This window comes from Plectropomus leopardus, chromosome 17, assembly GCF_008729295.1.
Source record: "Plectropomus leopardus isolate mb chromosome 17, YSFRI_Pleo_2.0, whole genome shotgun sequence".
Taxonomy (NCBI): domain Eukaryota; kingdom Metazoa; phylum Chordata; class Actinopteri; order Perciformes; family Serranidae; genus Plectropomus; species Plectropomus leopardus.
In genome coordinates, this window is record NC_056479.1 from 2,531,915 (window position 1) to 2,557,145 (window position 25,231).

The 25,231-nt window shown below is 38.3% G+C and overlaps 1 protein-coding gene across 9 annotated transcripts in view; it reads right to left on the bottom strand.

Annotated features, from left to right (window-relative positions):
- Positions 1 to 408: 408 nt before the first annotated feature.
- rbfox1 (RNA binding fox-1 homolog 1) overlaps positions 409 to 25,231 on the bottom strand; it is a 198,296-nt gene continuing 173,473 nt past the window's right edge. For 5 of the 9 annotated variants that reach the window (XM_042505386.1, XM_042505384.1, XM_042505383.1 and 2 more), the window contains exons 10-12: positions 17,736 to 17,800; positions 8,775 to 8,850; positions 409 to 932 (exon numbers count right to left, since the gene is read on the bottom strand). In XM_042505386.1, coding sequence (XP_042361320.1) covers positions 810 to 932; positions 8,775 to 8,850; positions 17,736 to 17,800 — 264 coding nt within the window. In that variant the 3' untranslated portion in view covers positions 409 to 809. Of the gene's footprint in view, positions 933 to 1,167; positions 1,273 to 8,774; positions 8,851 to 17,735; positions 17,801 to 25,231 lie in introns of those variants that run through there. The other 4 variants (XM_042505389.1, XM_042505387.1, XM_042505391.1 and 1 more) reach the window with 3 other exon arrangements.

Genomic DNA, 25,231 nt, shown 5'->3' on the forward strand with positions numbered 1-25,231 from the left:
GTATTATCATATTGTTTTGGCCAAATAACTTGGAGCATAATAAAGTTCTAGTGAAGAGTAAACATCTTGTTCTCAAGGTATCAAGGAAAACGAAGTTGAGATCTCAAGATAATAGACTTGAAAATAGTAATAATGGTTGCTCTCAGCTTCTCTCACACACCCACTCTGCCCTCAAAGGTCCAGAGAAGAACTTTTTCTCTAAGTCCATGTTTCCCAAGGCTTCTGTACTTCCTCCCAAACCCAAAGGAAAAGAAAAAAAAATCATTGCTAAACTGACAGAGGAAGTGCCAAAGGACGCTGAGAGAAGAAAAACAACAACACTTGACTAGCATAGTCACTTTAACACTCTTACAAAACATAAAAACCCCAAAGAGTGACTATGACCTATCTTACAGGGTTGGAGTTCTATACAAGCCCTAACAATTTGATAAATATTTCATTTGTGTCCTAATCATTACTCTAGCAGCTCTCTATTAGTACCATGGAAAAACCTCTACAGCTGATAATCTAAGTTTAAATCTTTAGAAATTAAAAACCCACAATATCAAAATACACAGCACAAAATATCTGAGGTATAAGATGAAAAATATCAGCTGTCATTTTATTCTTTTTTTTTTTTTGTACTTCTCTCTTAGGAGATGCTGAAATGATGCACAAACTGCATGTATTGCAATACCCAGGCCTCAGTATCATCTCTCCTCGGATCACTCGTTCTCTCTGTTGTTTTCATTCGCTCACACACTCACGCTCACACACACTTTCTTTCTGTCCTGTTGGAAGGTTGAGTTATAGTAGGGTTGGAGGTGTTGCTAATAGGGTGCGAAGCGGCTGTAGCCTCCCCGGTATATACTAGCCTGGAGAGAGGACAGCACGAGCCCCACGTCGTCAGCGTGGCTCCGAGTTTTCGCATCTGTCAGCGGGGTGAACGCGTTCTGGAACACACACATGCATGCAAGGACAAACACCATGGATCACACGCACATGGGCACCCACAAGAGAATACACGTATTCATAGAAAACACCACAGCAAACACACACAAAGGCATGGACATACAAACAGACACACACACACGCACACCCTCGTTAGCCCCCCTTAGTCCTGCACAAACTACAACTGGAGTTTCAACATTACGTTACCGTCATTCCAGTGCAAACCCATGGGGGGGTGAAAAGATCAATGACTGGAGCAACCGTCATGCAGCAAGCACGGCGAGACGCTTCATGCCAGGGGTACATGCCAACTGCTATGTGAAAGAAATCCAGTCAATACAACTGTGAAAAAAGTGGAGTAAAAGATGAATCAAAGGAATAAAATCAAAGGTGATTATAAGTTATTATATGTTAACGGGCTAAATCTTGTGGAGGGATCATGCTGGTTGTCACTGGGTGGAGAGGATGGAGGTTTTGAGGCGGTTGAAGCAACAGTCGTTTGAGATATATTATGAAATGTGCTTTGTTTCTGGGAAATTCAAAGTTGAAAGAGAATGCTATTGGCAGTTTCTTCTGTGTGTGTCCAGATGAAACTGCATTTGTGAACCAGGTTCCAGTCGCAAATTTGTGTTTCTGAAGCAAAGGCATGATTCACCCTACTCTTCCTTTAATCAGTACTCATTCAGTATGTTACATTATGCAAGAAAAAGTTGAATTATTATGTTAGTCCGACTACAACTGGACTTTTAAAATACATATAAACATGTTAGTCCAACTGAAATCAGACTAAATGGAATTTCTCAAAGTCAGAACACATCCAGATAATTTGATCGAGCTATTCTGTCATTAAAACACCTCAGTAAGACTTTAACTAGAATAGGTGTTTTGTGCATGTTCCTCTTTGCCATGCCGGCCTCCCTCTGCGAACCGGTCAGGAATTTAAAAAAAAATGTTAGTACTGAGGAGGGACTTACGTTTTTATTTTTGGCTTATGTCAGGGACATACAACATGAAAACTTAGTATTTTAATTTCAATAAAAAAGTCACACACCAGCCACCCCCCTCCTCTGATAAATAAAGTACAGTCCCACAACACAGACAAGGAAGCTAAGTGATGTCCTGCTGTGGACAGGGCCACAGTAAAACATACTTTAGCCACCTTGAAAAATCCTTATCAATTTAAGTGTACACAATATTTGAATATTGTCTCCTTTTTAGCTTCCACAACGGCTGATGGAGGCAGTGGTAGTGCAGAAGCTCCGCCGTTCAGTGGGGTAAGTTCAGGGGAGTCTGATGTTTTCGATACAACCACTTCCCCGTCAGTTAGGGCTGCCTTACTGTAAGGCAAAGTGGTGAAAATATTCTAAATATAGTGTAGGCTAAACTTAAACTGATATTGATTTTTTTTTTTTTTTTTGGTGGTGGCTTAAAACTAATCAATGAAGGCAGACTTTGCCTTGATTATACTGTATGTACATGATTTTCTACCCTAAAGTTACTGTAAATGAACAGTTATGTGATTCTGTCTATAGCATAGATTGTATAAATAATATAGGTTTATAGCAACTAGCTGAAAGGAGGCATATCTTCATACTTCCATCAATAAATGGAATCTCCTCCACTGCTTGTATACTTGGACAAGGACAGCAGTCCAATTACATGGTGTAATCGAGGTATAACTGTAGCTCCACTAAAGTGTGCATGGAAACACATTCACTGTCTTTGTTGGTTGGGATGGTTGGGTTGAGGCAAGAGGAGTGGGACTGGTTAGGGTTAAGGTATGAATGTCTTGGTAAGCCAATCAGAGGCAGAGTCGGGTAGAGCAGGGCGGGTGATATCTTTGTAATGCTAGGAAACACACATTTGCGTCCAGGTGCAGGAATTGCTGAGCTTTTGTGAAGTGAAGTTCTAACTGGTCAGTCATTCTCAGTGATGCCTGCAGTGGTGTAATGTAACAAAGGATAATATTTTGTTAGAGCACTTGAGTATTTTTGGGGAGTATTTGTACTATACTTCCATTTTTTTTATTTCTTTCAACTTTCACTTTTACTCCGCTACATTTCCTAAATAAAATGTACAATTTTACTCCACTACATATATTCCTATGCATTTTAGTTACTTACTGCAAAATAGAGAAGAAGGGGAAGAAGGGATGGACTGATTAATTCTGAAATGGAAGAGAAGCAATAGCTGGGTTTTCATCTTTAAATCCTCAAAAAAGACCTTGTTTTTCTTCAAGTGTAATGTGAGCTCCATTTTTAAGGTGTTGTATATGTTGAGAAAAAAGTAAACTTTACTTAAGTCATATTGTACTAGGTAACTTAAACTTCCGCCAAAGTCATTTTCATTTTCTTTCTTTCATTTTCTGGTAAGAAAGTTATACTTTTACTCAGGTGTGGCTTTCAGGTACCCAATCCACCACTGGATGCATGTTTGCTCTTGCTTTTAGAGTATGGAGTAAATGCATTTTATCAACTTCATTCATTTAGAAAAGGACTCTTGTCTCTATCATATTTAGGAGAGCTCCAGAGGTGCCCTGATGGGACATTTTTGGCAATAATAACAGAAACTTTTGTTGCTTCTGCTTTGGTGATGTTGGCTATACCTCCATTGTTTGATGGTAAGAATGCTTCGATGACTGTCATGGAGAAGCCTTTTGCCTGCACAGGTAGCACATGTCTTAGACCCTGTTTACACTTGGTTTTAAATTGTGTCTTGGGTATCACAAGCAAACTACACTAAACACAACTGTGATCGACCGCTAAGATGCATTTTGATTTAATCTCTTTGACACATATGGCCTCATGTAATTTGTAGTATAGATGCTGATGCGTCCTGATGCGGATAACTCTGGGGATAAAAAATGAAGCCAACACTGAAGTGCCAAAAACCTGCAGTTCATTGAATGGCTACTTGAGGCTGCCCCCCCCAATATTAAAATGCCCAACTTTACAGCAGAAATACATATGTTTACAGCCTGGTACAAGAACTGGTTGGGTCTCTGAAGCTTATTCCCCTGTTCATGACAACTGTACAGCGGTTCGATTTTTCTATACCTCACTTGTGTAAATTTCATTAAGACTAAGACCTGGCCTTGGCTCTTCTCTAGCTCCACCCTCTCGACCAAATATTGTCTCTTCTGGTCCTGAAAATACATAGTAATGATGGCCAAGTCAAGGCTTCAAGCCAGGTGTACAACAACCAGAAGGTGACACAACAGTGGCAACATCCTTTTTATGATGAGTTGGATAAAGTCGTGTGTGATTGTCCATTGTTTTGCCTTATGGAAGGAGACGTGCTGGATTTTGCCTAAAGCAACATCTCAAGCTGTTTTGATGCTGCACGGTGATGCGACTGGCGAGTGTGTCGATGTAATGATGCTGCACGGGCCATTTAACCTTCGAGAGAAGGTAACATAGGCTGGTTTGGTTTGTAGAAATACACAGTGCCAATTTTTTTTCTTGGCCATGGGGGTTGAAACACATCAATAAGAGAGCAACCTTTGTAATGTATGAGGAAAGGTTTTATGGTCCCTTTGTTAATCAGACCTTTACTATTCACAGTTATTCACAATTTTTAAAAAGATGGTGAACCAGAAAACAAATAAAATCTAAAACTTTGGAACATTACCTATAGGTTGATTCTTTTGTAAGTTGGTTCAATTCAGTAGAAACTTTAATGTTGCAGTGATGCAGTTTCAAAGCATCCGGATCGACTATAACGTCTAGTCACCAGCAGATTTCTATTAGAGGGGTGTGACGATCTGAAAGACTTCCACAAAGGCTCCTCTCATGCATCCTTGTTCATGTCTCCACAGAGATCCGTCCTTGCTTCTCTATACTCAATCCTCAATCCTCACAGCAGAAATAAGGGAATTGGAATGTCCTTCATTATGGCGGACTGAAATGATGTCCAGGTCAAACAAGGAGCAGGGAGCGATTGAATAAGGGAATTGGGAAAGACTAATACTGCAGGACCTAGTGATAGCTCAAACACCATTTGACATAAGTAATGAGCTTTCAACTTTTTGCACATTTCATATGAACCATTATGTTAGATATGTCGCCATGAACAATATTATAACAATAGAAATAATGGCTGAGACTAAGAAATATGACCTAAATAGAAACAGAAGTTTTACCTTGTAGTAGCAGCACATAGAAGGGATAAAAAGTGTTAAAAATGATAGGTGTGACATCTTTAACAACACACTTGACTGACACTTTAAACCTTATTTGAAGCACATCTTTTTTTTTTGTTTGCAAGCATGTTAAGCTGTTCAGTCTGGATGGCATTGTTTGCTGCTAACCAATAAATTCCGACAATCTTTCCCTCCAGTGTGCCCAGATTTCACTCTCACTTCTTTCCCCCTCGCCTCCTCCCCGTGACTGCGGCATCACGAGGGATTTAATTATCAAAATGACTAATTATTTCATTACCAGGGAGTGCAGGGTGAGGTAGTATCCACCAAATTAGAAATATAATAACTAACATGGACTAGGCTGCCAAAGCATGAAGACATTCATCACCTTTTACAGGCGGGATTAATGTGTCATTTGGACCGCCGTTAGCAGCACAGACAAATTCAATTAAGTTTAAGTGAGGAGATGTCAGCGCCGCAGAAAAGCTTATGCACAGCAACTGAAGAAGAGAATGGGCTGGGGGAGGGGCACAGTATGGAGGAGATGAAGCATCTGTGGAGATTGCGGAGTGCAGTTGGTGGAATTTAACAATATAATTGTTTCTTGTGTATGAAGTAATATACATTTTAAAAGTGACAACTGGAAAGGCCTTTTGATTGAACACATTTGTACACACAGTAAGCTGCAGTCTCCTCTGCATTTGTCAAAGACACTTGAATGGTCAAATATTAATTGCCTTTAATTCCTTCATCTATAACGCTGATTGATGTCATGTTTGGTAAGCTATTTTTGTGAAGTGCTTTGGAATGGCTATCAGAATTAGTGATGTTGTTATGAATCCTAAAGCATGAAAGTTAGAAGAAGATCATTTTCAATTATTTTTAAGGAATCCAAAAAACGAGATTTTGGTTTCTACTGGTGCAATGTTAAATGATTGGTTGGGATATGTTCAAGTCCATCTTAATACAAGGAAGTAATTTCTATGCTCCTCCTTTTGTATAAGAGAAAACCTTGCATGTCTTCTCACTGTCTAGCGGCGAAAAGAAGGGGAGAAAAAATCTGAGGCGACAAATATTAAGTCAACTTAAGTTATTAGTGTGTGCTCTTAATAAGCAGTACAAGTGGTGAAGTGAAGCCTTGGCAATTCTTTTGGCCTTGCTTTAGACTTTCAGGCTACATAATACCATATGTTATTGATAAAAGTTGCAAGGGCTGTATGTAACCTGAAATGAGTACCTGCAGACATTACTCAGAGCTGAAAAGGTGCTGACAGCTTTGTCTTTCTGGTAAGATTTTATCGACAGTCATCCCCTTTCTAAGAAAGGGTAGAACAGCGCAGAGCTATGAATGGTCATACCCAGTCTCATAAAGATATATTTAATGGACACAAGTCTTAACACATCGTACAACGTTATGTAACTTTCCAGACCTTTTGTAACTATGCAAAGTATTTTACCTTGGTAGCCTACTTTATGCAGCAATGCAAAGTACATAACTTTAGGTGCAGTTTAAAAGCAGCAAGAGAACTTAAGCATTCTGGCTGACCTGCCAAAAATTGCTTAAAAAGGAAGTAATTTGGTTTAGATATGACATCTTTGACCAGAAACCTTATTGTCTTGGAATTGGTCCATGCATGTGGGATTATTGTCGGGATTCAGCATTGGCAATGAATCTGCACATGACTGCCATGATGTGGACAACCACTTGACGTGGCTAAGCACCTGCTAAAGTGTCACTTTAGCTTTGGCTCAATGCTTTTAGTACAAAATGATGACTGAGTATGTTGTCCCTCATCTTTTACATTGGAATCGCTCTCAGGAGAGATTACTCAACAGCCAGAATGCAGGAACGGTTACAGCAACCAAAAAGTCTGCCAATAAATATATGTCATGTAAGTATCATAGTAATACAGACTTAACTTTAGTATTAGTCATGGATGATAATTATGAAAGTGCTTAGTGATATGTCTTGTTTTACTTTGAGCTCTATTTAGTCTTTTGTCTTACTCTTTCATGGTAAGCAATGAACAATCTATCAATGTTAAAGTGTATACTATGTGCCAGTTGTTAATCCAACAAAGACAAATACAGATCTGCTTTGGTTAACCAGCAAGGATGCCAGTCAGGGGAACATTTGACAATAGAACAACAGTATTAACTTGCATTGTGTCTTTGGTCCACATTGATAAGGAATAGCACTGCAGTGTCTCTCAAATCTACTTCAGAGAGTAACAGAAGTTCGGTTCCTTTGAATACAGCACACTGCCTCACTTGTTTAGTTAACATTTGCCTTGTAAATTTACATTTGTCACTTCAAAGAGAGTATTTATCCTCAATAAACATCTAATAACTTATGATGTGCAACTGATCCAGGTTGTTTGACACCCTTTGGTTTGATAAAAAGATTTAATACTGGAGTAAAGTGCTTTGGAACTCCACCCCTTTGTCACTGATTCTGTTTATGAAGAATAGACACAAATTGTTCAATATGTCAATTTTGAGATTGGACCTGTGGTTTTTGCAGATAATGTAGTTCTGATGGCTTCATCAATCGACAACCTCCAGTAAGACCCAGGTGAATAAGTCTAACTATCTTAGAGTCTTGTTCACGAGTAAGGCTCATTTGAACTCCCTTTAGATGCAAATTAAAAGACATTTTAAACTTTGTAACAGTTCCTGCCCACATACTTCCATGGGCACTCATGTTTGCAAACATACAATTACTAGATGGAACTGCAGGGCGGAGTCATAAGTTTCTGGGGATAACACTCATGGCAAAGGTGGAGGAGGTTGTGATAATGTACCTTTTAAGGGAGACCAATCAGTGGATGGAGAATTATTTTAACTATATTTGTGATTTGTTCTGTTCTACTAATTTTGAAAATTCTGTGGTTCTGTCGTATGGTCATATATAGCATGAACTATGCTACACAGCCCCCACGATTTCCGTCGGTACTGCTCAATTCCGTCTGTATTCCTAAGATTTTGGAAAACTTGCAACAATATGATGATATGAAGGGAGAGTATGGACATAAGCTTCTGTCCATGTCCCTATCTCACATACATGAGCCTATAGAGTAAAATTGAACACAATTACTTTAGAAGCTTTACCGAACTGCTGTGGTGAAGAGAGAGCTCAGTTCAGTTAACCAGCAGATACAAATCTCACCTATGGTCATAAGCTTTGAAAGGGGATTTCCTTCAAAGACTGCAAACTAAGAGGCTGATTGACCCCTTTCAAGGCCATGTGGGATACTTTGTTGGTTTTATCAAGGCCACTATGCCTACAATACCATGGTGAAGCATCCATTAGTACAAACATTAAGGTTAGACATTAATGTCGTTCTAAAAATATGTTTGTAAACTATACATTTACTGTAATCACAGATGTCCCACGACATTTACTGTTTTTATCTAAATATGGCCACTAAAACTCACTCGACATAGTAAAATATCAGGCTAATTAGCAACACCAAATGGGATGATTGGTCAGTTAGTCTCCACTCAAGCCTGTGCACTAAGTGCAGCTCCAAAGACTGTAAATACAATCATGTGTCATGCACGCAAGCTCAACTTTTAGAGGCGATTTTGTAGATTATGAAGTCAAAAGTAGATATTTGTTGATAAGGAAGTGGGATGATGCATGATGTGAAGAGGACCAGGAATGCAGAACAAAGATGTGTGGCAGGCAGGATAGTCTTACCATGGCACCAACGCTGTATGTGGCTGCTGGAGTGAGTGTGTGGTTGTAGGGGTCGGCAGCATATACTCGTCCGTAACTGTAAAAATGCACAAGATAACAGCGGATGGTTAGATAAGACAGAGTCCAGGCAGACCAGCACAGACTCCAAATAACTAGTCATCAGTTCTTTTTTAATGAACTTACCAATTATTTGCGATATGCAGTGAGGTTTAATATAGTCATAAAGGTGGATTACACTTTAATTTTTCTAGAGACATGTTAAAATTGACGTCAACAAAAAGTCACAAAGATGTATTAGTATCAAACTCATTAACTTATCACCTAAGTCTGCAGCTGATTGCTCAGCACATTGAGGCTTATGAAAAAGCCTCACCTGTAATCCCTTGAGGCTGTAATGTTAATTATGCCTCATGGTACAAAGGTCTTGGGCTTTGCTATTGTTTATATGGAAATTCCTTTCCAAAAGTAAAAAAAAGAAAGAAAGAACACAGCTTAGAAATATTTGGTCACTGACATCATATTTTGTATGACAAACCTCTGGTATGGTAAGGTTTGGATGCAGAAGTGCCTTGATTGGGGTTAATTAAAGGTTTGTGGTTTTAGATTACTACTTTATTGGGACATTTTCTGCAGTTGCCAATACTCTCAACCTTATAATATCACAGTTACAACACAGCAGACCTAATTACAACAATTGTGTTATTGGGCAGCCCACAAGAAAATGTTGGCATTGTAGGTTTCTGCAAACCTACATTACCTACATGCAAAATACATTATATTTGTGCATGTTATATGTATCATATCAATGTTGGTAAAGTGACATAGTATATGCGTTGACTTTGTTAGTGGGAGGTAGAGGGAATGGTGAATGGTGTGTCACCTCAGCAAGATACCTGTCAAGCTGCAGACAACTGCAAAATACTGATTCAGACCCCCTCCCCCAAAAAAGCAGCCCCCCCAGCTCTTTAGGCAATAAATGTTGGTGTGTTGTACAGATCCGTCCTTGTTTTTCCAATGGCCTTTTAGCCCTCAACCATGTCTATCTTTTAGATTTCTCAGCCCAAAAAGCAAAACTTGTTTTGAACCATGATATGTTGGCTTTTTTTCATGGGACAGTGGGCTTTAACTGAGACATTGGTGCTTGTCTTGCTGGGACTGCCCCCCCTAAACTGGGTATTTCAAGCTAAAACCTAACCACAGGTTAACCAAAGTGTTGCTGAAATATTAAGCTTTAACATATCTGCTACATAATAATCATCATCATCATAATATACAGCATCCATGGTCAACAGAAACATTTAAACGTCAACTTTCTTTACTGGCAGATCAGTTTTGTTGCTTGTGGTCTGAGTCTTAACAGAATTGTATCACTGAACAAATAGAGGCTTTTGCAACAATGCTTCTCATGCTCTCCAAATCTAGACTGGAAATTAGTCTTTTAGGAGGTCACCATCTGAGGAGCATGAAGGTATTTATTAAATAGCATGGCATTTGCCAGTTAAAGTGTGGTATTATGTTTGGCCTGATACCAGCACAAGAGCAAATGTCTGGAATAAAATAATCCTCTCAAAAACAGTATTATCAAAAACAAACGCCATTGCAGTATGGCCAGTGGTTGTGGACATATGTGTAGACCAGAGGTCTAAGTGAACTAACATTTTACTTTTAATTGTGTATCCACCCACTATCTACAAGCCAACTGAACTGAATAGTATTAAGGGTGATGATTAAATAGTCTAGGAAACCATCAGAGAAAATTAGCCAAGAAAAAGAAACAGAGAGAAAAAAAAGCATAATGAAAACAGGCTAAATATATAAACAATCAAAGAACAGAGAATCATTGAGCCTATTTTTAGAAAGAAATAGAAAACAGCAGTGTTTATTCCAGGCGAGCAGTCATGCCGTGGCCAACCAGTACACCCCCTTCTCCCTTCCTCCCCTCTGTGTCCTAGCCCAGTCATGATAAGGGCCAATCAGGGGCCAGGGCCTGTGCCCATAATTGAGCTGATTTGCATAGCAGCCCAGTGGTTGAAGCGATTAGAAGTTAATCCCGATTAGTTTTGGACATTGCCATTCACCATGCAGCCCCCCCAACACCCACTCTTAGCCCAGCACTGCGTTTGACCTATCTTATCTCGCAGTGCAGAACCCTAACCCATCATCAGTGTGTGTGTGTGTGTGTGTGTGACAGTGTATATGTGAGAGAGTGTGCAGTAAGCTGCAAGTACAACACAAATTCAAATGCAATTTGAGTCAAATGCATTTTTAAAATGACCCTGAGGTGAAAAGATAAACATGGAAACAACATTTTCAACAGCTCTACAAAACGGTTGGGAGTCTGGTCAAATGCACAAGGTTTCTGGATAGAGTGAAGAAAGAAATCTCCAAAAACGTTCAGTTATACAACTATAATATTGCCTTTTAGCCAACTAAAATACCCTGCTGTGATGACATAAAAATGCAGTTTTATTGATCATTTTGCAGAATATAACTTATTTGTATTTTTTTTAAGAAATTTCAATTTTGAATTAATAGCAAGCACTTTTTGTCTGACAAAGATATCTCATGTCTGTGCATTTTCAAAGTCAAAAGCTCCGTTTCACTGCCAGTTAAGTTGGAGTATTGCATTGTTATGCTGTTTTGTAAATAAGCTGCAATTGTGGAATGAGGGGATGAAGTTGTCTTGCCTTTTAAGCTGCTGGAGTAGGTGGTAACAGCACCAAAACAGTGTCTGTGTAAACAGGACAGCCAGCAGGATGGGTGTGACATTTCAGCCCATTCTCATTACAAACTCGTCAAATATGTCCGTCCTATCAGTGCTTTTGGTGTGATGCCAAAAGCCACTTTCTGCGTCCAGCCAGAACGCAGATAGACAGTGCCAGACGAGAACACGCTCGGACAGAACCAGCGGTGTTGTTATTATATGCCAGCAGACGGCCGGACAGCACCAGGCGTGTCCACATGCACAGCGCATGGGTGGTGTCACTTGAGAACGCAGCCGGACGGAACCGGTTGCATGCACATGAAATGCTGAAGGACAGTGTCAGGTAATAAAACTGCTGATAACCACGTAATATAAGGAGCGCAAATGCCCTAAAAGGGTATGCAGGTGGGGACGTGGGCAGTTCCACAAACAACTGACTTTCATGCGGGAGTTTGGAGTTCGCTTCCCGTGTGGTTTTGTGTGTGTGTGTGTGTGTGTGTGTGTGTGTGTGTTTCTATACCTTACCACATGCCTGTTTTCATAAACCGAACCATCAGTAGGTGGGTTTCCATTAACCCTCAAATTGCGCAAAATGAAATTGCAAATACAAAATATGCCAAATGGAAACAAGACAATTTCGAAAAAAAAACTCCTATTTATCGCAAAAAAGTTTTTGTGCTCACATGAGGTAGTATTTCAGGTGATTTAAAAAAGCCAGATTTCACAAAACTGCAATAGAAACCCTTTTTTCGCTTTTAGAGCTCATATGATGTAACATTTTAAAATTCTGAAAATTAATGAATATTTGATATTTGTAATTAGGACCATTGGCTAAAAAAATAACTCAATGAAATTAGCATTAATAACATTAATGCATACTATTTTTTAGTGCTGTTTGTGTACAGAGCCATATGAATATATGTAATATTAAAGTGAGCCCTAAGGGTTAAGGACTATGCCTTGAAGAAGAGCACACATATACTTACAGCGGCATAACTTTTACAAGCAAAATTAATTATGACCAAATAAATTATCTTTTTCCAAAAAAAATCCAAGATGCAGACTTAATTCCTGGATTCTGGAAAAGTGCCTGAATTGGTAAAGGGCCAAAAATTCTGTGCTCGCCCATGTGCATGTGTGTAGTAATTTGTGAATGCACATGATGCGCTTGCATGAGCATATCTGCATGAGTGACTTCATTGCATTTGCATTGGTTTGAATGCCCCATGAGCCACACTGGGTCTCGTCAGGCCTCATGAAAGCAGCTGTTGGTGCTTCCCATCTGTGACCCTTATGGCATAAACATGACCAACATGGTGCCAGTGTAGCCCTGCACAGATGGGTACATCAAGGCCACACAGGTACGCACCAAGCCCCCAATACCTCAACAGACCTAGGTGGAACATTAAAGCAGTGCATTTGTAAGTAGCAGTGCCACCAGAAGTTTTTAATACAGGTGGCCAAATGAGGAGCTGATAATTTTGGATTGACACACCAAAACCAAAAAAAAAAAAAAAACAACTGAAATTCAGTCATTCTTTTATGCTGTTGAAGTGGGTTAGTTGAAACTATGTCAGTATGGAGAGTTAAGGAATTCCATACTTTGTACTTTGTACAATGCATAATACTTTGGTTTCTTATTTTACAGGTAATCTTACTGATAATCGGGTGTATAGACTAATACTGATACAGCTAACATTTTGAATTACACAACAATCCTGACAATTTTACTCAAAGCCTCTGGGAACCAAAATCACCAGAAACCTTTATAACATATACTTTATGGTCTTACGTTCATAATGAAAAAACCTAAAAAAAATTATCAGACATTAGCCTCCAAATTTGAAATATTGTCATTTTAGGGTTTGTTTGTTTGTTTTTTTTTCACAGTTCTCTGAAGCTGAGTTGATTTGGATGTGGTTATCCCCGATTTATATCACCTAATGTGGATAGAGCCAATTAAGATTGGCTATTCAGAAGATGGCTATTCAGAAAATTACTGTTTTGTCATAGAGCTGATTAGATTGCCTCCCGTAACTGAAACAAATTTAAACAAGTAGCCACTATCATGTTCACTTTGTGATGTTTAAAACAAAACAAATTTCATGAAAATACATGTAGGTTCAGAATTAAACGAGTTAAAGCTGATTTTGCAATGAAATCTGCATCTCTCAATACACATGTATTTGTTTACTAGTAGATCTTGACCTCCCCAATATTGCGCCTGTGCAGAGGCATTCAGCAAGCTTAGAGCAGCAGCCAATGAGGTATCTACATTTTGTCAGTACAGCCAACAAAGTGCATTAAGAATTTTCATTGGATTTTATTGTGTGCTATACATAACCTATAAATCAACGAGCATCAAGGCTTAGACATTTTCTCCAGGAAACTCTTCCCTAGTTATTTCTTATTCGTAGGCTTCATGTCACCTTGATGTCACCTTGAGTGATGTCATTGAGTGTGTGACATCAAAGGTTTTAAGATGAGGGGGACAGCTGGTTTAACCTCTTTTCTTTTGCTCATGTATCAGTTTCCCATGTCTGTTTGGAATCAAAGTACTGAGGCAGTGGGATAAATCCTCACTACTTCTAATCTTGGCTGCCCGTTAAGTCTCCATCCGCTAATACAAGCAGTGTCATCATTTATAAGCATGATAGCTTCTTTTCAAGTGAAACTACTGTGTACCTACTTTGCCTGCAAAAATATTAGCAGCTCTATTGTCTTGAGCCAAAGCCCTCTCTGTAATAATTTTACATCACGCCCCTGAATTAGATGGATGGTATTTCTGCTAATTCAAACCCGGCTGGTAATAAAAACTGAAGTTGGGGAAAGTGAGGCAGAAGCTGAATAATGAATCAAAAAGGAGCTCCATGCAATTATGAACTAAAATTTCACACCAGCGCTTACTAATTTAACACAAATTATTCATTGTGTTATGAAACACCCTCAAATATCATTTCAGCCCTAGAAACCAGTATTTCAGCTGTAAGCCCTTTTCAAATGTTCATGGAGCATATTTTCACTAACCAGAGTAATGATTGTGCTCATATCATTTACATGACAGTCTTATAGAAAGGAAGTCCTGCAGTCCTGCAGTGCAATCTAATGAAATGGCCCTGTTATAAGCTTTGTGAGGGTACTAATGTTCTATTTTTATTGAGAATTTCTCATGGAGATATTGAATCAATGATTAAACTCTGCAGTCTCCATGACTTTTAAGCCTGTACGTTGTGGTGCTGTTGCAATTACTGTCATATGAAATGTATGGGGTGGCAGCCCATATTATGTGGTGGTGGACACAAAATTAGGTATTGCCAACACAAAAACCATGCCGATGCAAAGACAGTCACAATGCAGGTTCATTGCGATACCATCACAGTTTGGTTAGGTTTAGGGAAAAATAAATGGTGATTAGGTTTAGAGAAAGAAAAAAATGCTTGGTTACTTTGGAAAAGGACATGGTTTTGGTTAAAATAAGTACTCAAAAAAAGAATGTAAGTGATGGAAACCCTCACACTTTGCATAGTTCTGTACAGTAGTTAGCGTAGTTACAAATGATCCAAAAAGTCAGAAACCTTTGGTTTCACATCGGACACAAACAGCAGTTTCTTGGCTCAAAGTCCATGTTTGTTTGACCCATTTACCACCTCTTCTGACTGTCGTAAATTAACTGTCTTACTCTTTATACATAATTTGTGTGTCCACCACAACAAGAGATTCTCATTGACTTGGGATAATGGCATTGTTATGTGTTGACAGCATGCAGTTTTAACACCTATTGTTCCCACCACTACATAATGTACATTTCTATGAGACATGGCCGGGTATGCCCATTTTGTAGCACTGTGCTTTGCTATCCAACCAGCCCATACTCATTTTGAAGTCATTAAATACCAACGATTTTGCAGTGCTTTTGGCAAAAGATCCTGCCGTAGATGGCTGGTGTCAGTTGAGAACATGGCCTGACGGAACCTATCGTGTCCGCATGATATGCCGCTGAACAGCATCAGGTTAAACACTGCAGTGGGGTAAAAATGTAATATAAGGAGCACGAAGGTCCATATGGCGTGGGCTGGAGGGGTGGTGGATGGATCCAACCAACCTCAGACTCTCATGCAGGAGTCCAGCATTTGCGTCCTGTGTGAATGTGCTGGGGTTTTTTTTTTCTGCGCCTTATCATGCATCTCTTTGCCATCCATGCCCTTGTTGCATAATCCTAACTATACATGCCAGCATGTGCACTTGTTGTAGTATAGGTTGCCATGTGCTTTTCTTGCCTAAACATAACCATGTGAAGCATAATCTCACCATGTGCTTGTGTTGACATCACAGTGGTGGCATCCCGGAACACTAATAGCAGAGGCAAAGGGATACCTAGATATGTAGACATGGAAGTCCACTGACAAATCAACAATATGTGATGTCTTAATATGAGAATGTTTTGGGGCGTTGGGTAGAGACACAATATAAACAAGTATGGATTTGGGTTGTTCTGCTGTAACTCTACAAGTACATGTGAATGGCTCATTAAATAACCAGTGTTTGCACCCAACCTACCAGGAAAACATGATATAGGATTCAACAGGTTTAAGTTACTTCTGCGACATTTACACATGGGAATTACATTATAATTAAGGATATGAAAAAATTGTGGTGAATAAAATATGGTTAAGGGTAATTGCTTTGTGCAATGCAGTGCTACATCACATAATATCAGGTTTTATTAATATAGTGTAATGCAGCACTATTATATTTTCTTGACATTAATAGCAGTCAGTACCATTTAGATTTCTCTTAGTTTCACAACTTTTTGGGCTATAAAAAACCCAATTTCCAAGCTTTCTGAACCCTTGCTCTAGATGTGTCATAGCAATTCAAACATCGGAATTGACCCTTTGCTAAGCCCTGACCGTTTGTGATGGTCTGTCAGGCTATAGGAGCTAGTATAGACCCCACACTGTCAAACTGCAATCCATCAAAAAATATCAATTTTCATATTAAAAAAAACTGATTTAAAAAAGAAGCAGACAAAGGGTCTACAGTATTATTTTTGAAAGAAATATCTGTGATGTCAAACTCATTCAGCAGCAAAAACTGGTTTAAAAGATAAAGATAGAAGTTAAAGGCTGCAGTCACAGTGAAAAAGTGAACCACCACATCATCTAGACACACAAAACAATAAATATGAAGAGAAACAGACAATCTTTTTTAAACAGCTTTCTCATCACATTGTGTGCAGATGAACAGTGTTTGGCAGCACCTGGACCTCTGTCTGCTGAGGGATGGAGAGCTCTGTGGTAAAGCAAACACTATTTATTTATGCACACTCTGACGACACAGAGCTGGTTGAAAAATGGCTAAGTTGCACTGTCCCCTTCAATGTTTCTGTAAAGCAGGATATTTATTCACTATTACAATCATTAAAAAGGAGAAGCATCATGTGTTTGCATTCAGTATACTTTCACTAGCTTGCTAGCTAGCTAACCATAGACTTCTCAGGTTTTTTTGGGGGGCTCTGGAACAGAGGAAATTTCATTTCATTTCATTTAATGCGGATCACTATTACATGACCCTGAAGCACAACGTTATCCATGAAATTGTTGAAATTCACAAAATCAGCCTGAAAATAAAGAAAATGTGAAATTATGGGCGATGCTACGCTATGATTGGCAGGTCAGTTTAAGGGGCGGGACATTGCGAAATGTTACCTCTGAAGTCTGAACTATATTTCATGACATTAAAACATTAATAAATAAATAATACATCTTACAGTTTTATTTTAGCGTCTGCCTGTATTCTGTTAAAGTTATGACAAATATATCACCTTTTTGTACTATGTCCCATCATACTTATAATAAAATAATCATAAAATAATAAATAAATATATATTACATACAATTCGACTAAACTTTTGCTGCAGCTTGGTGTTAGTAAGTAAAAAGTGTTTCTAGGACTGTCTCATTTCTTGATCTTTCACTTCAACTTACCTCATTCATTACATCTTACAAGTATAAAAGTATAAGAGTGCAAGCATGAATCATAAAAGACCTTCAGTGTTGAGACACAAACCAACTTTGCTTTGCAGTCAATTATGCTGTGAATGCAGTCCAAAACTCTCTTCTTTGCACATAAATCCCAGGAAGCTTTGATTAAATGACACTTTAACACTGATACCCCCATTCATGGATTCTTATACCCTATCCTAAACTTAAAACATATCAATAATGAACCTCTTAATGTGCTGGTTTGTATCTCACCTGTCACTGTATGCAGCAGCTGTGGCAGCAGTAGGCTGGGCATATCTGTAGGCAGCGTAACCACCCTGGAAACACACACACAAATACACACACATCAGAATACACATACATTTAAAGATTCTGTATTAAGTACACTGACATTGACACAATGGCACAGTCATACCAGCGATAAAAATAACCTTAACTTAACTTTTTGTCCAATGTATGACATACTAGCATTTTAATATTGGTTTTGCTGTCCACATTGTTCACCTGTCCAAAATTATTTGCTTATGATTGTTTTTTAACCTAAAAATGGACAAATTTACTTTTATGACCAACCCCTTCTCATTCCCAGGTTATCAAATACAGATGTTTTGTAACACCCCTTTGTGTCTCATTGTGATGCACATGGCACCCTTCAGCATCTCTGTGATGCATGATTAAAACACACTGTAACATGTGGTTTATGTTGTGAAATGGTGTTGGTTAGTTTTAGGCACCAAAACTACTTAGTTAGGTTAAGAATAGAGATCATGTTTGTGTTTAAAACGCAACGCAACGCAACGCAACGCAACGCAACGCAACGCAACGCAACGCAACGCAACGCAACGCAACGCAACGCAACGCAACGCAACGCAACGCAACGCAACGCAACGCAACGCAACGCAACGCAACGCAACGCAACGCAACGCAACGCAACGCAACGCAACGCAACGCAACGCAACGCAACGCAACGCAACGCAACGCAACGCAACGCAACGCAACGCAACGCAACGCAACGCAACGCAACGCAACGCAACGCAACGCAACGCAACGCAACGCAACGCAACGCAACGCAACGCAACGCAACGCAACGCAACGCAACGCAACGCAACGCAACGCAACGCAACGCAACGCAACGCAACGCAACGCAACGCAACGCAACGCAACGCATGAGTGACCATAGTATGTGTCAACAATACCTAAAGACTTTTGGTTTCACACGGGACACATACTGTGATCTCTAGGGTGAAAGTTTGGTGTTGCTTAAACCATCTATCTAACCCCCCTGCTGCCCTATGTGGACTTTCTGGCTCTTTTTATACTGTGTCAGAGTACGTTGGAGTTAGCTGATATCTGCATCTCACAGAAACACTCAAGGGTGCATGTAGTGTGAATATCACACACCCGGGTGACAAAGCATTGAGGACCTGGGAATGTGAATGGGCTTTTATACCTATAGTATATGTAAATATCCCAGATATTTCATGTAAAATTTGTATGTAAAATAACAATATTTAATACGCTATATATGATATTTCAACTAGCCAAAAAGTGTAAAGAAGATGGTATTTCCAAATTAGACAAAGCATTTTTTTTATTTCATAAAACTTTTTTTTTAACTGTATCTTTTGTTGTTGTTGTTGTTTGGGGATTTTTTCTGTATTATTAGCTATCTTGATAAATTGCGCCAACTTGGTTAAGGTGAAGATGAAATCATTCTGAAAGGTGTTTTTTCTAGTTATGTTTTAATTAAATTATCATAATAATACCTTTAAAATGCTGAATTTATTTTAAAAAGTTGCTTGAATGATGTAATATGCTGCATATTTTTGTTTTGTTTTTATTACTGTTAGCATTATCTTTATGTATAATGTTACCTATGTAATTTCCTTATTTTCAAAATAAATGTTTTAATTGGACCTCACATGACTTAAGAACTCAAATCACAGTCAAATTTAGAATCAAGGTTAATGTATGAATTTGAAGGGAATGATGTGAATTCCTTAGTGACAGCAGTGTGACTAAGGTTTTTTTCTCATTGATCTCTGCACTCTCAAATGAGAGAAAAAGCAGAGGAATCACAGCAGGTCCCGTGAAATCATTCAATTTTATGACGGATTTTATTCTTATATTGCAGTCTGAAACGATGGCCTGACACCATGACAAATTTTCATGTGTGTGAGCAGGGAGTTGATAAGATTGGCAGAGGGCTTCAACAAAGTCCCTAACATTTGGAATAAGAGTAAAATTGTCCTGGTATGTTTAACTGTATATATTCTCAAAAAAAAAAAAACAACTGGATGTGAATTATTCCTTACTTATTTTGTTTTTCATTTATGAAACATTCTGTGTAAGTCCTACTGATGCCAGTTTTCTGTTAGTGCATGTGGCAGCCAGGAAGCTCACTGTAGTGTCAGCACTCTGTCAGACTGCAGTGCTGACAGAGTGCTGCATACTGTACGACAGTATTGTTTAGTGTCAGCACCGCAGTGTCATCTAATGTGCTCAGTGAATCCTGCACTGTCTCCTGACCCGCCAGATCACTCCCCTCCTCTACACATCACAAGTGCAAATTAATACACACCAGCTCGCGTAGTTGCATGCACACACACGACACACCAGCAGCAACAGAGATCACACACAGCAGTTCTATGTTCAACCAAATTACAGCATGCACATAATGAAATAAACATACAACAGAAAGCTGAGTGGTGAAAAAGAAACTCTGATAAACCCTCTGTATGCTACCTGCTCAGCACCAGACAGCAGACAGACACAGTTAGTGACTAGGGCGGGAACATAATGGAGAATTTAACAGCTAGGGAGCTAAAATTTTGGCCTGAACAGTACGATTCAGCTGTAGTATAGTATAGTATAGTATAGTATTCAACAATACTTTAATTCTTGTATCCCTCTGCGCATAAAGTGTGCTTTTCAAAACTAAGCTTTAAAAAATATTATACATTATTTTCTTTTAAAACATCAGTCCTTATAGGTGATATCAAATATTTATTAATTTTCAGAATTTCAACCCTTTAAATGCCAGGGTTTTGTGATGATGCCACCATGTTTTCAGATTTAAAAAAAGAAAAAAATGTTATTGTTATTGTTATTTTCAATTCAATTATTTTACTATATGCTATGTATTTTTTATTTTTATTATTATCACAGCCTGGGATATGTCAATAATTAGCAGCAACATTGATTTTTATACGTTAGTATTTTTTCACAGTGTCAAATATTCACACTCACACCACTCTGCACACAAAATGCAATTTTCAAAATCAAGTTTTAAAAAATATTATACATTAATATTATTTTATTATTTACATTAACATTATACATATAAGTATATTATATATCTTAGATTTTTTAACCAACATCAGTCCTAATCATAAATGTCAAATATTCATTAATTTTCACAATTTTAACCCTTTAAATTTAGGTGAAAAAAAGCACAAAAAATAATTATTTTCCATATATCATTCAATTGTCATTATTATTAATTTTTGTTTTGTTTTTTAGTTATCACAGACTAGGAAATGTTAATAATTTGCAGCAACATTGTTTGTGACAGTGCACCTAGTAGAAATAGCATATATTTTCTCCATATGCCCAATATTTTAAAAATGTCATCATCAGATAGAAAATAGTAAAAAAAAACCTATTCCAAAGCAAAACCCCAGTATGACACCAAGAATAATACAGTGCATGTTTTTATGCTTTGATGGCTGTGGGATTTAAAATTGCAGTTTGAATGGGTTTCATTGGTGCATTTTTTGCACTTAAGTAGACTTGAAATGGAAAAACAGCCTGCAGAACTATTTGATAGGCAATGCTGGGGAGTGTTAGCACTGCACACTGATATCATCATATACTGTAAACCCCAGGGAAATTCCAGGAAGGTATGAGGGTATGAAAAAATAGATACCGCCCAAGCCTACTCAAGACAACACATTTGAACATTTTAGCCGTACTGCTGGTGAGTGTTCCAGCTGAGATAGCCCGACATGATGCAACTGGACAAAACCAAGCAAATGAATAAAACATTACAAATTACAAAAAACATTTTGCATATATAGGAACACAAGCAAATGCAGAAATGCTAGTCGTCGGATACATCAACATCATCATTAACAATGACCATCCGCCAAAGATGTTGAAAAGTGCACAAAAAAAGAAATTATGCTATGCATTTTAAAAAAAGTATTTTGGAGGATTTGAGAAGACAAATAGAGACAGACAGGAAATGAGACAGAGGGAAGTGGGGGAAAGCCATGCAACAAATGTCCCTTCTCAAACCAGCAGCCCAGTCGCCAGAAGAAAATGTTGGCATTGTACATTACTGCAAACCAAGGATACATTACATTTGTATGGTTCATATGTATTGTATCAACATAAAGTAATACATTTCATGAGCTGACTTTGTCATCTGGAGGTGGAAGAGATGGTGGATGGCATTTTACGCCTGTCAAGCATTGAGTCAAATGTTAAGTTGACTGAATTGAGAATAAAGGTTAAGGTAATTTTGTAATGATTCATCTTGTCCTCTCAAATTCAGTCAACTTAAAAATCCAAGGCAGCCCAAACACTAATTGAAGTTGAAGCAGTTAGGCACCAGTTAGGCACCATACATGGATGATTTTTGCAGAATCCGCAACAATATTGGTTATTTTCTACGAACACATTGTTGCATTTGATGCTGGAGCAGTGCAACTAAAAGTGATTGTTTTTTGTTGAGACATCTCCAGCAGGGATTGTGCCCCCAAACTGGGGAGGTAAATCCAAAACATGATCCTTTCCTGATGATAACCAAGTGGTTCCTGTGCCTAAACCTAATCACACATTAGCCAAAGTATTGATGAAATGAACAGTTTCAGTGTACTTGCAACATAATAAAGTATAAATGTATCTGTGGTTTGCAGAAACGTACAATGCCACATTTATTTGAGCAGTTGGGTTGGGTCATAGAAATTCCTGTAGAGATTCTACATAAGGGTGTACCTTTTTTTTAACATTTGGGGGAACACATATTCAGAGTAGGGTCTGGGGGTCCTCCTCAAAGAAATTTTGAATGTCAAACTGCATTTACTGCATCAATTCATGGTTCAAATGTGTTGGTACTTCCTGTTACCGAGCGTAGTGGCCTCATTTTTTTAATGTTTTACGGCACATTGCAACCATTGCTTTTGAGGTTGAAAACTGCCACCCCCTACTTTATCAGAGGCATAATTGCATCTATGTTGCATTCGAACAGATTGTCGAGATATAATTACTACTACTACTCGCATACTACTACTGGGGTTAGTGCTGCTTAAGGCAAGATAACTTTAAGACTTGAAGATTTAAGATATTCAAATGAAAAAAATTAAAATTAAAAAATACTAAAAAATCTACAATCTACAAAAAATTACAATTTTACAATGACCCAAGTCGAAGAAAAAACCAAAACAAACAACAAACATGAACTGGTATCAATTACTTAGTATTGTTGGTAATATTTCCCCAATATTAACTGTAACATTAAACATCACTCTGTCATCTGGCATATTTTCTTGGCATTCTTGTGTTCATCACTCTGTTTTATGGTTTGTTTTTTTTTTTACCCACTTTTACCTTTTTCTTGATAAGGGTGGGGTTGGAGGGGGTGAAGGGAGGCTCACGTCACAAGATTCGTCTTTTTTGAACATTTTGCCCTTTTTCGTGTTATTTATTTGTTGTTATTGTTATTAGCTCTCTTTGTGGTCAAATTTTTTTTCAGTGTCTTCCTTGCTCATTTTTTTCAGGTTAAGGCAGATTGATCAAACCTTTTGGCCACTGGGCCAGTGGTCCACTCAGTAAACCATCATACAGACAACAGCAATTTCTAATAGTTCCAATGAGACACCCAGTGCCTTTTAGCAGCCCGGTGTGGAAACACATTTTGACAAATAAAGGCCAATTAGAGGCTCTGTCTGGTTACCATGACATTTATTTCATAAAAATTCTTTAGATGTATAAACTGGGTTATTGGTGACCCACTGGAGATGTCAGTTAGCTGCTTAGCTAGCGCATAAAAATATAAATGTTTAAACTTTTGTCAATATGGACGTGCTACACACATGGTTAGCTTGGTAAGATTCTCTACAAATCAATCATTAAGTTTATTTTACTAGAAGTATGAGCAGCAACAAAGTAATATCGGCAGAGTAAACAAGACAGATGCAAAAACAAAAGACAGATTTAAATGGACTATTTGACTGTACATCCATATTAGCTGAGCAACAATTTTGCATGAAAGGAAAAAAAAAGCCTGATCCATATATGTAGATGGCTTTTCCAAATACAAGCCTGTTGAGTTCAGTGTTTTAAGTAAAGTTTAACGGTTTTGTAATTTTTCTCATTAGCTGTCTGTGTTCTGTATACACGTTAAATTGGTGAATATGATTTGGCTCTTTCTCTCTGAATGTTCAGACATTGCCATACTTTAGCTTTAGCTGCCATCTTGGTAAAAGTTAGAGAACAGATGCATCTGTTTTGATTCCATCCACCACTTTTTACTGTGGTGGAAATTTGGTTTTGTTTCGCCCTTCTTTTTGTTCATTTGTGAGTAGTTATAATACAGCTTGGTATTCTCTGTGTTCCAGTGAAAGCCAGCAGGCTGTTGGCTGCAAATGGCACATGGCTCAAAAGCCCTGCTTTAATTTATCATAAAACAAAAGCCATTTTTCTTTCTTCCAGGCTCAGTGACAACTCCAGCACTTCTCACATCATTTCACCTTCCACCCTTCCATGCTCTACGACTGAGACAGTGTGTCTGTCCTGACATGAGCAATGTATTATTACCACTATAAAGTGAGGAGGCGAGTAAGTGATACTTAGCGTGTGTGATGATGGGTCGTGGCAGGAAGATGAACAGGTTGGCCTGTGTTAGTCACCAGCCACTGTGGACTGTCACTCCTGACTGAGTGACTAATGGCAACCCTACAACTCTGTATGCATGTATGTGTGTGTGCGTGCGGATTGTGTTTGAAAAGGAGACGTGCGTGTGTGTGTGCATATGGTCAAGGTTTGGCCGCTCCACACACATAATCTCACACAGGGAACGGCCAATCCATCACATTTGCTGATTCACTGAAGGAAGAGGGGCCGCGCAGGACTCTGCTTCCTGTCCATCCATCCGTTTTCACTGACTTTCAGTAGTTTTGGCAACAAGGATGCAAGCCCACACTCATGCTGTCGCGCTGCCCTCACGCAACTAATTATATAAAAGTAACATCCTCAATGGCTTCAAACAACAATGGCAACTTTCAACTCTTTGAAACTTGGAGCGACATCACTTCTCTTGTGCTGCTTTAAGACACCTTTTACAAGTAAGTCTTTGAACCCTGAGCAAACTGGTGCGATTTCTTTCACAAACATGGGAAAAAGGTAATGAGCAACTTGGTAAGAAATGTTCTACAAACTGCAAGCAATTAGTAGATTTAGAAAATTGTTTTTAGAAAGCTAGGGGAGAATGTCTAAGGAAAAAAAAAAGTTTGTATCAATGGTAATAATCATAATTAAAGTTAAGTATTCAAAAGTAATTATTTTGTGTGTGTGTGTGTGTGTGATTTCCTTATATTTTATTTTTTCCCTTATTTTTACATCATTCTTTAAACTAATTTTCAGGAAGAAAAGACAAAAGAAGAAATCAAATCTATTTGCTCAGGTTGCAAAGGGTTAACCTATTTCTTTATTTATTTTAGAAGCACCGATTCCATCAGTGAGAT